This window comes from Hydra viridissima, unplaced genomic scaffold (genome assembly GCF_058129835.1).
Source record: "Hydra viridissima isolate aposymbiotic clone 2 unplaced genomic scaffold, HvirCarnegie_v1 scaffold_1, whole genome shotgun sequence".
Lineage (NCBI taxonomy): Eukaryota > Metazoa > Cnidaria > Hydrozoa > Anthoathecata > Hydridae > Hydra > Hydra viridissima.
Genome location: NW_028324300.1, coordinates 17,615,838 through 17,630,561, shown reverse-complemented (window position 1 = coordinate 17,630,561; position 14,724 = coordinate 17,615,838). Strand labels below are relative to the sequence as shown.

Sequence of the window (14,724 nt, the reverse complement as noted above, 5' to 3'; positions counted from 1 at the left end):
ATTTAGTTAAAAATAACTAAGTATACCAACCTTGGACACAATCCAGTAAGGCATCGATCACCAGCAATGTTATAATTTGAGAAACAGCTCTGAACTTTAGAGATTATATGGCTTTGGCTGTTTTTTTTCATATGACATTTGCGACCACAAAAAAGACAAAAATTTTCTCTATTCTTTTGATGATCTAAAATAGTCTGAGGATGTGATTTACCGATTCTTAACATTTTTTTAAACAAAACTTGTTCTATGATTGGCTTTTGCAATTAAATTTGTGGCAGAAAAAATGGTGGATTAAAGATGGTCATAAAAGACAAACAAGGTGCGAAAAAAAGGCGCGAAAAAATCTAAGAAATGCCATAATTACTTAATAGGAGCTTTCTGATTTGGTGGACTATACACATAGTTATCAGTAAACAATACTCTTTCAGAAATCGTTGAAATTAGTTTGGACACAATTCAGAAAACTTAAATTTACTTAAGGCTAACCGTTTAAGATAGTATAAGATTTTAACAAGAACAGTGCTACAGCAACTTTAAAGCTAAAATACGGTAATTTATTTCTTAAAATCAAAAGTCTGCAAAAACCAAGATATTTTATTATCATATTTGAATATTTTGTTTTTAAAAAAATCCTTCTATCTATCCTGATTTTTAAAACCTAAGTAATTTATTTTGGAATTGAGTGAACAAAAACCGAATAGTAACCCAAAATTTTTATTTATTTTTAAATTCCTTCCTTATTTCAACTATTCACCCATTCTAAATAAAAAAAAACAAACTAATTTATCCAAGAGGTAATGAAAAACGAACTGTAAAGCAATCTTTTTAAATAGAGAATACCTAATATTCTAATCATCGTAATCATTCCTCGACAAAACTTTAAGAAAGTCCCAGAAAAATTTATTCATAAAGGCTATTACCGTTGTTAGTGTTTTATTTTAGAACAATTGACAAAATATACATAAAGTAATGCTCCAATATCAAACATAAGTTTGCCTATGAAAGAAAGAATATTTCTTACCGCAGATGTCTCTGAGCCAAAAAGCATGTTGGTGTGACGGTTCCTTTAGTTTGCAAATTAAACTCAAAAAGCTTCCCTCGTTACGGTGTACAAAACCACTAATAAAAGGTAAGCAGCAGTGCAATCTTTCGTTATTAATAATATCAGAAAGAGATGCGTTGAATAAAAGATGGATAGAGGCGCAAAACCTCATTAAAAGGAAATGGACAAAATGATATTGATAACTTACAACCGATTTTTTTACAAGACCAAGTGGTTCAAAGCCGTTCTCATCTAAAATAAGGTTAAGCTCACTATGCGAAAGATTCACTTTTCCTTTTTTTAGAAGCTTGAAGGCCACTTTGCAGACATTTAAAATATGCTGCTGATTTGTTTGTATAAAAAGCGAATTTGGAGCATTTTTATTGCGGTCTTGTTGTACGATGTGTAGGAAAATCAGCATCTGCAGTTCGGTCATGGTTTTAACAGACTCAATGTTTAAAGTAAGCAACGTTGAACAGGCTGCTTTTAAATAAAGTGACACAGAGAATAAAGCCGCCTCATTTCGAGATAAGCTAAATAACTTTTCCAGGTCAGTAATCAGAGTTTTAATTGGTAGTAGATCTTCTAAAAAACTCTTTGTTCCATTAACGTTAAGACCCATAACTTGCATGCTTGCGGCATCTTTGTAATCTTTAATTGCGCTCCAGAATCTATATGCAACAGCAATATTCCCACTAATAACACACTTGCATGTTTTTGAACAAAAGACATCCATTAGCGCTCTTGTTATAGGAGTGGTATTTGAATGTTTGAAATCGATTAAATGTTCAAAGTATATGAACTCATCTAATCCATCCATAATAAATATTGTTGCTTTAAACGAAGAAATTTCATATCCTTTTAGAATGTTTTTATAAAACTTCTTTACCAGTTGTTTCATGTTTGAAGCATTTAGATGCTCGTTCAGTTTATTGAACTCAAAATAAAAAACAAAATTTAAATCTTGCCAAAGTAGACCGTTTGACCAATAAAAAAGCAAACTTTGCAGAAGGTTTGTTTTCCCAACACCTTTAGGTCCTGAAATCATAATCAACTCTGAGTTTTTATCCAGTACCTCCTCATATTTCATTGTTCTGTAACTGTTTTGACTTTGACAAAAGTACTCCCATTCATTAAAGTCATCATTAGGAATCGTAATGTCTGCTTTTTCTACTGAAGCAAACTTTAAGTTCCTAAAGAGAAGTTCGAGATCTTTTCTTTCACTCTGTCCATGTCGGTTAATTGTCCCGTAAGTGTTTTGGTAATAAGCTTTCAGTAGACCGCTTGCATCTAAATAGAATTATATGAATATGCACCACTTAAGTGTATTACTTAATTTTTTGCTTTCTCAAAAAAATCGGAAAATGTGCTTTAACCATTCAGCTAATCATTCTTTGAATGGGCAATTCTTAAATTTTAGCACAGGAGTAAAACTCTCTGGATAATTGGGAAACAGTTTTGAAACATTTGAGAAGCTAACTTACTTTCAGCTAAGTTTTTATTCCTTATTTTATTTAACTTTATTTTTGTTTGAATCTTAAAATCTTGTAGAAGATCCAAGCAATAACATTTAAGAGAGAGGAACATCTAATGATGATGATAAGTAGTTGTTTATCGAGTATTTATAGGAAAGGAGCTAAATAAAGAGTTAAGAAATTTTGGTTGAATTTCACTTCATTGAGATGTAAAAAACTTTTCTCTAAAGTCTATCGTCCCAATGTTTAGTCGCACTAAACATTGGGACGATAGACTTTAGAGTAAAGTTTTTTACGTTTAACTGTGCTTCTAGATTCATGTACCATATGTGTAAACAATGATTGAAAAACACATATTAATACAGCCTTTTAATATCAAATGGCATTAAATAGTGATAATTTCTAAAACTATTTTCAATATTTATAATAAAGAAAGTGTTGCTGTGGCTAATTATATTGAACCCATTAAAAATATTCATTATTTTTTTGTGGGTCAAATTGGAAATTTGAAATAAAGTTAAATGAAGCTGAGGCAAGTTTTTAAGATTTTTCTTTAAAAAAGATATCTTAATTGTAGAGTTTATGTTTCCAAGCTAGCCTTAGTCTTGATAAAAATACGCTCTAAAGACCTTCTTATGTAGTTTGTTTTTTTACTTTAAATATTTTTTTAGATAATTTCCAATAAAGGTATAAAGCTAAAAAGACAACTTGTTGCTAGTAGTAAACCTTGTCCATACCTGTTACCTGTATGACTAACCCCGCCTTATAATGACTTAAAGGCCCCTTAAGGGTCCCTTCGTGGTTCAGGGTATTCTAAGGGCGAATTTTCTTAAACAAATTTTTAACAAGACTAAAAAATATTAGCTTACCTTTCTTTTCAGCACAAAATTTGTATATTTTTGATGATTTTTTAAAATTAGGGTGTGTTTAGGGCAGATCCTAATAAGGGGTGGCTTAGGGATAAACTCGGGCTAGCCTAAAGTCGGCTCTAATTTTTTGGAATTTTAAAACTCGGAAAAAAACGATTTAACAGAACAATTTTGAACCATTCAGAAAGAAACTCCGTAAAGCGTATATTGACGTTGTTTCCTTAAAAAATTGTAAATATAGTTTGAGTGGCTTTTTTTATGATAGTAATTAAGATATTCTTACGGATTTTTATAAGTATAAGTTGTATGCAAATCTTAAGTAGAGAAGAGTTTTTTAGTATAAGAGGAAATATAGAATTGAACCGTTGTGTTCTCTACGAGAAAGCTACATGGTTAGAAAATAGATTTGCTTCAAAGATTTTTGTCCTTTCATATAGCTTCTAAGTATTGATAGACATTAATCATGATGATCAATTTTTACTTAAACTATTTTTCATGAGTTATTTAATATAATAAAGATATAATCCTATAATAGCAACAAAATATTTGTTGTATAATTTAAAAATGGCTTCAAGAACTGAAAGAAGAAAACGTCGTAATCAACTTGATATTTTTGTCTCAAGATGAAAAGGTAATACAGCAATATAAATAGGTAGCTAATAATCATGCTAATTTAAAAATATCGAAGTAATGTTATAAAGTAATTATAGTACATTGTTGCTTTTATCTCATCCTATTTATAGACTGTCAGACAAATATCTGACTGCCTTTTTTTATCTAAACTTTTGTGGCTTTTTTTAAAAATATTTTTGGTCAAATATATTCATTTTAGGAGAATCTTCCAATTATATGACGCAGGGTGAGCTTGTTGTAGAGGAGGAGAGTATTAAAATTCGAGAAGATAACTTTGATAGAAGTGTGCTTACTATTTTTGATGGTGCGACTGGATTATCTTAATATAATCTTAACATAATTCCTACAGAAATGCTTAATGTTTAATGTTTAACGTCAATTCGTCATTAGTTACTAGGCCTTGAATTAGTTACAAGGCTTTGAAAGAGCGCGTTCTGTTAATGCAAGCGGTAATTGGAGAAAGATCTTTTAAGCGAGTTAAAACTTTTTTTCTTTTGGGATTTAATTATTAGTTTAGATATAATACATAAAGAATCATATCAAGATAAATAATCACCGTTAAGATCATAAGGTCATATTATAATTGAAGTAAGTATAAAAAATAGTGGCGCTACTCCACTTTCTCCCCCCCCCCCCCCCCCTAATTTTATGATTGATTCTGATAGAGAATTTTATGCTGATTAAGAATCGTATAAAATCATGGGTCTCAAAATCAACGGAAAGTGCTCTAATCTGAAGTTGAAAGTACAAAAATATACCACAAATCGCTAATATTCGCCATCTTGAAAAGTTATTTTTTTTGTTTAAAAGTTATCTTTTCAAAGTATCAACAACCTGGTTTTTATTTAGGATTTCGAATAATAGAACAAAGAACCGGTGCGTTAAGTTCATAATCAGGTGTATTAACCGCATTTTTTTTCTACTAGCAGGTAATGGAATTCAATGGCATTTACTCTTATCGCGTCAATTTGCTTTAACTGGATTCTTAGTTTGTTAGCTTGAGTGTCTATTAAAACTTTTTTAATTAAAAAATTAATTCTTTAAAACTATGGAATTTCTTTTAATACCTCAAGTTAACACCCCGTGAATTTATTTTCATTATGTTTGTCATATAAAAAGGAATGCTTCAGAATATTTTTTCTGCTTCTTCATTTATCTACATATCATGGCTCTTCGAAGACCAACAATAGACGCTTTTGACTCAATTTCTTTGACAGAAATAGGAGCGAAATTCAAACACGATATCGAAGCTACGATTCACTGGCGCAGAATTTAAGGTTTACTCGCTGAAAGTAGGCACTTCAGTCCATTTTATGATCTCGTAATATAATTAAGCTAAAATTTTAATTTTAATTTTATTGCATTCAAAATGTTAATCTTGTTTTAAAATGGGTTTAACCAACTTTGTAGCACTTCTGGTTGTCAAGAAAATTGCATTTTTTATACTACCTAATTTGACATTTTTTTAGACAAAAAAAACGCGTTTTTTTATTTTAGTTTTTTTAACATTCTTTTTTAGCGTAAAAATTTTACGCAACGACTTTAGGCAATAATCTGTTATCATTAAACAATATACAAATAAAACAACTTTCAGTTCACAACTAATCTTTAGAAAAAATACATATACAGAAAAAATATATATAGCAGAAAAATATATACATAGACAATATATGTCATAGACACATTACACACTAATATAGTCATAACTCTATTACAACATTAAATTTGAAAAAATAAAACATAAGGTTGCCCAATTTTAAATTTTCTTAAATATTATAGATACGATATTATGAATATTATAGATCAATATAAATGATATATATCTTTACATATATGATATATATATATCTAAATATATATATATGTACATATAAATATATATATATACATATATATATATATATATATATATATATATATATATATATATATATATATATATATATATATATATATATATATATATGTATATATAAATATATATACATATACATATATATTTAAACAATATAAATAATATAGATTAATATATACAACTAATTTATAATAATATTATATAATTTATAATATATTTATAATATAATATTACTAATGATATATAATAACTATATACGATACGTTATAACAACTATAAACGTTATAAATATAAATATTATAGATTAATATATACGACTAATTTATAATAATAATAATATATAATTTATAATATATGTAATATATTTCTAATAAAATATTACTAATAGTATATATAACTAGTAATTATTTCAAATAAATTGTAAAATAGGCTTTTTACAAAAGTATAACCTTTCCTTTTTCAAGGTCAACAAGCAATGGAAAAGTCCATACTTGATTTTCCTCAGTCTCATAGACCACATCAAACAAAGTTTTTTTTAAGTTAGGATTTGACTTGTTTACTCGAAGAACTTCACCTGTACACCAAAAGTATTTTTTAGTGTCGATTTTCATTATTTTATGTTGAATAAATTTCCCAACAAGATAATTAACATCATTTAGAATGACAGCCAAGATGTTTGTTTTTTGTTGATTTGCTAATTGAGACAGTCTTGCATTCTTTAATTTTTCACTTAACTCTTCTTTCTCTTTTGCAATCAAAATATCTCGTTCTTTTCTTTCAATAAGAATAACTCTTCTCTCAATGGGCTCTGGAAAAGTCCTTGTTCTAATAACTGATTGTAAATTACTGAACAACTCATAGTTTGTTAAGTCTATTCGCTTACTACCATGCATTTTAGTTTTGTAAAAATATTTAGGTTCACATTTAACTTCCATAACATACCTATAAAAATCCAACTGTGCTCTTAATATTTTTTTGCTTTTAAATGTGTCAATTAACAAAACATATTCATCATCTGCTTCTTTTGAGGTCAACCACACCTTTGTCCTCAATTTTAACAACTCATTAACCGATTTAGCTTTTTTTAAGAAGGCTTTGTCTTCAGCTGCTTTTTTAGCTTTATGCTTTTCAGACAACCTTTCACTCATTTCAAACTTTAATTCTAAATGACGTTGTTTGTATTTATCTTTCATTTTATTAAAGTTTGTTGAAGCTTTTTTTAGCAATGAGTCACGCTCACCTAAAGTCTTTTTATCCAACCAGTCTAGTGTTTTGTTTTTATACCACATAGTATAAGCTTGTATAGTTTGTATTTTGGCATTTGGCTTTGTACGAATTAAAAGATCCAATACCGCAAAGTCACTTTCTGATGCTTTGTTTGTTGTTGGAACATTCTCTGCAGCCTTACTTACATTATCAGAAGGATGCCAATATTTACCTCCAGGAAGTTGATCAGCAGATTGTCTTTCCAGAACAACTAACAAAGAATGACAAATTACTTCTAATGTCTGCTGTGTTAAAATATTTAAATCAGTGTCATTAGTCTCTTCAAATAATTTATCATACAAAATATCTTTATGAATATTAACATCACTTGGACTGAATATAGGTGTTTTCGAGATCATAATCGATGATGCATTTTTACACAAATCTGAAAGTTTCATTTTTAGGGTTAATAAAAATGGATTCATATCAAGAATACTCTTTTGTGATTCAATTATCCGCCAAAGTGGACCTGTAATTATTTTATCAATTATTCCAAGAGCCCGCACTTCTGCTAAATATAATTTGTTGCTAATATCTTCTTTAACTGCAAGTAAAAGATTATTTTGATTTGGCCAATTTTGAAATAAAATATCTTTTGAATGAAAATATCTCTAAAATATCTTTTGAATGAAAATACAAAGCTGCAGCATTATAATATAATATATTAAATCTGTTACCAACAAAGGGTGCAAGCATACACTTACTTTGTCCTTTACCAGCAAGAAATGCATTAAAATACCCAGCAACTCCAGCTTCATCACTTCCCTTTACATGAAAAGCTTTACATGCAGTTCTTATTAATCTAGTGGCACCTGATTCAGCAGTATTGAATGCAAAAATATTTTCATAACTAGTACTTAAAACTAACTTTTCGAATGAGTTAATCGTTTTATTAGTTTCTGTTGCAAAGTTAGATAATAAATGCAATTTACAAAAAAAATTAGACATTTCAATGAAATCTGCTTGCTCGCCTTTTTTTAAACCTTCCCAGTTCTTTATAACTTTAGGCAGTAACTTTTTCCTCATATCTTTAAGCTTTAAATTAAACAGTGGATTAACTGGCCCAAGATCAGACATGGTAGTTTTAAAAGAACATACAAGGTTAGAAAAATCGTTTTCCTTGCTGCTACTTTCTAAAATGTCACATATATCATCTAATGTTTTGGTTAACGCATTAATAGTACAATCTGCATCACTGCCAGCCATTTCACATAATCCAAAAGATAAAGTACTTCCATTTGTGGTAGTAACTTGGAAATTTTGAAAATGTCTATGATGTTTAGTGGTACCGTCACTGTGAAGACAATTGCCCGAATTAATTTCTACAGTGTTTATCATTTCTTCTGCAACTTGAAGTTGAGCAAGTGCTAAAGCCTCAGTCATAAATCGAGATTTTGTACCAATTGAGGGAAGCTTCTCTATATCTATCTTTGCTAGTTTTTTTAAAACAATTGTGATAACTTCATTAACTTTGTTCATGCTGACATTCAAAGAAACTAACTCCATAATAACTTCTCTTATATCATTAGAATACCTTCCGTTTTGAAATGTTGTTATTCTGCGATCATGGAGAAGAGAACTTAAATTAAAATCTTTATTTTCTTTGCTTAATACTCTAGTGTTAGGAGAGTCTGTATTGTTTTCAGGATTATTTAAACTGTTAGAAGACAAATTTTCATGTTTATTTACTACCATGCTAAACTTCTTTTTTACATAATACAATTTTTTGCATGTAATTCTCTTTTTCTCATGAAAGAGTGCAACTTTATTGTCACTTTTTTCAAGCTTAACTAACAAAAATTTAACTCTTTTATTAAGATTTTTAATAACTTTATTATAAAAATCTTTTAATTCTTTTATTTCCTTATTTTGTTTCTTTTTTAATTGATGAATCTTTGCTTTATTACTTGCATGTAATAGTTTATATGTCCTTCTAGGGTCGTTAGATGTAAATTTTTTTTTCATATTACTAATACGAACATTAGCAGATTTGAACTTATTTATACAACCAGATGAAGCAAGTTTCAATTTTTTAAAACAGTTTTTCGAGGTTTGTTGGTTCAACTTTCTTTTTTTAACCTTCGTTTTATTTTTTTCACTTGATATGCATAATTCACAACTAATTTCCGAAATAGGCGGTTTAAAGAGCATCAGCTTATATATATCTCTTCTTTTATTGTTTTTTTTTAACGATTTAAATTTATCTACAACAATTTTAATTTTGTTGTACAAGCTCAAATTATTTTCAGTTACTGAAAACAAATTGGAGAATCGGCTTCTGAAATTCGAGCAAACCATTTTCAAAGATTTATCACTCAAGCATAGATACCAATCATATAATTCTTTATTATTCATTATGATAAGGCTAATTTTATACAAATACTGTATTATACAATTAAATTGTGATATTGTTTTTGCAAATTAGTTACCGTAATAATTTTTGAAACAATATTAAGACGGACTGAAAGGAAGAAGAGGACGGGATTTAGCAGGTTTTAACTTAGATTTAAAAATTAAGCTGAATACCCGAATATTAGCAAAAACTTAGTTTTTTTAAAGTTATTTTAGACCAACTTATTCATCACAAAACCAAAAAAAAAAAAAGAAAACAAAGAAAAATAGTTATATATTATTTTAAAGGATGCTAGAACGCAAATAAAATAACTTTAAGCTAAAATAATTACAAATACTTAATTGAAACCGCTCCTACAGCCAGATAAACTGATATTGAAAATTCTAGCAGATATTTTATGAAAGATTAATCATTTTACTTTTCGTAAAACGTTTTACCATGGCATAATAGATTAAAAAAATCGGTCTAAATTTAATCTGAAAAAGTCTTCTTTATATATAAAAAACTTCGCAAATTTTGTCTACGGAATTTGTCACGTGACTGAAGTGCCTACTGAAAGTATGATTTGTAGTGTATGTAACGTGCCCTGCACACAGCAAACAAAGAATGGGTCAGTTGATCAAGTTCTTTGGAGATGTCCAGTCAAGCGCTGCAAAAGAACCTTCAACATTAGAAAAGGCAGCTTCTTTGAGAAATCTCACCTACAATTGTGGCAAATATTGGGCTTAACTTACGCTTGGAGTAGAAGTGCAGGTAAGAGCCGGGGATTATCAATAAGTGATTTAAGGCAAGAGTTAAATATCGGAAACGACAGTACCATTGTTGATTGGAATCAATTTTGCAGAGACATTTGCGTCTCATATTTCCTTAATAACCCTGATCCAATAGGCGGTCCAGGGTGCATTGTTGAAATAGATAAATCTGTTTTTTGTAGAAGAAAATATCAAGTTGGTAGAATAATCCCGCAGCAGTGGGTATTTGGTGGGTATGAACCTGCAACGAAGAAAGGCTTTTTGGTTCCTGTCCAAAATCGCGATGCTGCAACATTAATTCCTATCATACATCAATGGATACTTCCTGGCTCTATTGTCTGGAGTGATATGTGGGCAGCATATAATGATTTGCAAGCTCCTGCATATTTACATGGTACCGTTAACCACACCCTAAACTTTGTAGATCCACAGACAAGTGTAACAACAAATCACTTGGAAGCTATGTGGTGTCGAGCAAAAGCAAAATTTATATCAATGATGGGGCCAACTAATCGTGAAATGGTAGCTGATTATTTATCCGAGTTTATGTGGATGCAGAGATTTTCCGAACATCGGTTTTTTCACTTTTGGGATCAAGTTTTAACAGCATATCCTGTTTGATATCCTGTGTGCATCAAACGTAGCATACATTATAATTCATGCCTAAGGTTGTGTAAATCAAAAACGGCTATTTTCATAGCCACACAAATTTATTAAGAACATTTTTTGCAAAGAACGTTAAGAAAGCCCTTTTTCTTTACTTAATGAAAGTTTGTCTTTCCAATTAATTTTTTTCATTAATAACAAAAAAAAAATTAATCGAAAAAATGATCGTAAATTCTGTTATAAAACTAAAATTCATAAGAAGGAATCGCATTTTCGCAAGAGCGACACGTTTTTTAACTTTATAACTCGATCGTCTGCCTGATAGCTCTGGAAAGAACTTACGCGTCTATATCAAACCAGAAACAATTCCTTTTAGTAAAAACCAGGCTGGCAATGTTTTGCGCTTAAAAACAATATCAATCGTAAAGTTACTGAATTCAAGATGGCGAATATTAGCGATTTGTGGTATATTTTTGTACTTTCAACTTCAGATTAGAGCACTTTCCGTTGATTTTGAGACCCATGTTTTTATACGATTCTTAATCAGCATAAAATTCTCTATCAGAATCAATCATAAAATTAGGGGAAGGGAGAAAGTGGAGTAACGCCAAAATAGTTATATACACATTTTTATTAGATAAAGTAGAAAGGGTTTAAATTTTTATTAGATAAAGTAGAAAGGTTTTAAATTTTTATTAGATAAAGTAGAAAGGATTAAAAGTAGAAAGGATTTTAATTTTTTAAATCGTTTACATTTTGTTTGTTTTAGTTTTTCTTTTAACAGTTTTATTTTTGTTATTTTATTTTTTAGAAAGAATATAGGGGTATGGACGTTATTTAAAGCTATACTAATGCTATTTCCATAAAATGGTGTTTACTACTTTGAAGTTTCTGTGATGCTATTAACTACTTTTATTCTTTTTTAGAAAATTTAGAAAAATAAATTAAACTTATGTGCCAACACTGACATGGCATGTCACATGTTTTTGTATGTAATGGTTAAACTTTGTTATGAGGATTACGGTTCTTATGAAAAAAAATGAAGATAAAGAGTATTGTTTGTAAATGTATACTTTGAATCTTTTTAAATTTTCTCGCTTCGTTTTTTAAATTTTTGTTTGCACAGGTTTTTTGTTTGCATATATGTTTTTTTGATATGTATGTGTATGTGGTAATAAGTACTTTATAGTTGTTTTATCAATGTGTTTTTATAATAATGTAAAGTGTTTTTTTGTTTGTGTATGTGTTAATATGTGTTATAATTGTTTTAAAAATGTGTTTAAATATGTATTTAAGGTATAAAAATAAGACTGTTGCTTAATGTCAATCAATTAAATGTATGTAATGCTATCCTTCAGTACTGAATGAGCAACCAAGTGTAAAAAATCAACATTCTAGATTGTTTTTCATAGATGGACCAGCTGGTAGAGGAAAAACCTTTACTTATAATTATTTCATTGCTGAAACCATAAGTAGAGGCTTTAAATCTGCTACAGCTGCATGGACTGGCAGAGCAGCAATTCTTACAAAAGGATCTACATTGCATGGCTTATTCAAACTTCCTATTCCAATATTGGATAATAGCACATGTAATGTAACTCCTAACTTTATACACGGGCATTTTTTAAGACAAGTTAGTTTGTTTTTGCTTGTTGAAACATCCATGATACCTAAACATGCCTTAAATGCAATTGATAGGTTGTTAAAAGATATTTGCAAAAACAACTTTCTGTTTGGAGGAAAAATCATTCTTTTTGGCAGTGACTTTAGGCAAATTCTGCCTGTTGTGAAAAGAGGACAACCAGCTGAAATATAAGAATCGTGTTTAAAATGTTCTTTGCATTGGCAATGGGTGCAGAAGTTTGCATTAACTAAAAATATGAGAGTACAAGATGGGTAAGGTGAATTTTCCCAAGGGCTACTAAAACTTGGGAATGGAACAATACATGTCAAAGAAGAGGATCTTTTTAAAGAATGCATTGAAATACCAAAGCAGTGCATTATTAGAGAAAATGAACCGATTGTTGAAAAGAGTTTTGAAGATGCTGATCAAAATTATTATTCTAAACGCATGATTTTAACACCAACTAATGTTGATTCATTATCAATCAATGAAGAAGTGGTTGAATGTCTGCCGGATGATGTCAAAACTTATTTACATGCTGATCAAATTGATACTGATAATCTTAATGAGAGAAATAATTTTCCTGTTGAGTTTTTGAATAGGTTAACTCCCTTAGGTATGCCACCTCATTGTTAAAAGTTGAAAATTCTTTGTGTAATTATGCTACTTAGAAATTTAGAACTCAAAGCTGGGTTATGCAATAGTACTTGAAGGAAAGTTTGTGCTCTTCAAAATAATCATATTGATGCAGAGGTTTTGACAGGTGTTTCTGGTGGTAAACAGGTTTTTGTTCCTCGAATTCAGTTGGCTCCATCACGTTCTAATTTACCTTTTGTTCTTAAACGTCTTCAGTTTCCTGTCAGATTGGCTTATTTAATAACAATTAATAAAAGTCAAGGTCAAAGATTTGAGAGAGTTGGGGTATTTCTCAAAAAACCGTGTTTGTCTCATGGCCAACTATATGTTGCATGCTCAAGACATAGAGCATTTAGTAGTTTGTTTTTCAAAATGGACAAACATCCCATTTAAGGTATGGTAGGTAAAAAGTATTTCAAAAATAATGTCATATATTCTAATGTTCTTATTTTATAGTCTTTAGATTTTCATTTTGAAAATTTACTGTTTGTAGGTTTTAAGCACATTTTATATGTACAACTTTATTTATTATTTTAATATTTTTTTCATAGTTTTTTATAAATATATCTGTCGTTTAATATTGTTATAAAATGTGTGTATATGTGTTATTTAAAACCATATTTGTTTATAGTTGTATATATGTTTAAATTATGTTGTTTCCATGTTTTCAAAGTGGTGTGACTTGGCATTGTGTTGAGCAAGATTGATAACCTTAGTAAGACTGATAAATTTCTTATGAATATGTTCATTCTTCGTGAACTGAATATAAGTTGACCAATCTTAAGCAAAGACAGGGAAGATTGGAGGCATGTGTTGCTAGTGATCTCGTTGATCAGAATGTCTGTCATACGGGTCATTCCATATGAAATCATCCAGACCATGACACCCTTACATCTCAGAATTTGTTCATTTTTACCTCACTTGCAGTCCATATTAAAAAAATAATAACTGCGAAAATTTTAGTTAAAAATACACATGGGTTCCAGAGATATCATCAGTTAAAATAATGCTGACTCAGCATTTTAGTGATTATCTGAAGCGAGTACAAAGCAACTTTGACATATAGTATCTTCATAATGGCTTGGGGAAATTTCCTAAAATTTGGTACCCCAATAGATTTTAACTTGCAGAATCCAAAAAGAGCACTCTCAAGACTTGATTGTCTCAGGAAATGCCTTGTTTACCCAATTTTGTTCAAAATTATTGACTTGTAAATTCATGATTTTTGGAGGTAAAATGAAGGCTGTGGCCCAAAATCCCGAATAAAAAGTTTAATTGTATATCATTATTTTATCTTAGGTCTACTGAAAAAAATTAGGTTCATCAATTGTCTCTCTAGTACTTGATCAAAATTTGCGTTTAAAAATTGTGTCTTTATAGAAAAATTTAAATTTTTTAACGAAAGCACATGAAATGTTTTTGAAACATTTATTTGAATAAAACGTCAAATAGTGCTATTTATTGACTAGTTCAGGACATTTATAGTCACAGGTCAAGTGAGGGCATGGGAGCCTCTGACCAATTTTGCTTTGCCCCCCCCCCCCCCTAATCTCCCTGGATTTTTTTTTTTTTTTTTTTAAATGCGTTAAAGGATATAATAAATAATTATTAAA

The 14,724-nt window shown here is 29.4% G+C and overlaps 3 protein-coding genes across 5 annotated transcripts in view; all 3 read right to left on the bottom strand.

Annotated features, from left to right (window-relative positions):
• The window catches only part of LOC149893664 (uncharacterized), a 174,218-nt gene that overhangs the window by 149,978 nt on the left and 9,516 nt on the right, over nucleotides 1–14,724 (bottom strand). For 2 of the 3 annotated variants that reach the window (XR_016453730.1, XM_090091677.1), the window contains exon 3: nucleotides 1,022–2,332. Coding sequence is in view for 1 of the 3 variants with exons in the window: in XM_090091677.1 (XP_089947803.1) it covers nucleotides 1,022–2,332 (1,311 nt within the window). In the remaining 2 variants the exon portion in view is untranslated. Of the gene's footprint in view, nucleotides 1–30; nucleotides 2,333–14,724 lie in introns of all 3 variants that reach the window. The other variant, XR_016453728.1, reaches the window with a different exon arrangement.
• On the bottom strand, nucleotides 6,291–7,565 carry LOC149893667 (uncharacterized). Its single transcript, XM_090091287.1, has one exon. The coding sequence runs from the start codon at nucleotides 7,563–7,565 to the stop codon at nucleotides 6,309–6,311; it is 1,257 nt and encodes a 418-aa protein (XP_089947413.1). The 3' UTR covers nucleotides 6,291–6,308.
• On the bottom strand, nucleotides 6,597–9,495 carry LOC149893666 (uncharacterized). Its single transcript, XM_090091302.1, has one exon. The coding sequence runs from the start codon at nucleotides 9,493–9,495 to the stop codon at nucleotides 7,699–7,701; it is 1,797 nt and encodes a 598-aa protein (XP_089947428.1). The 3' UTR covers nucleotides 6,597–7,698.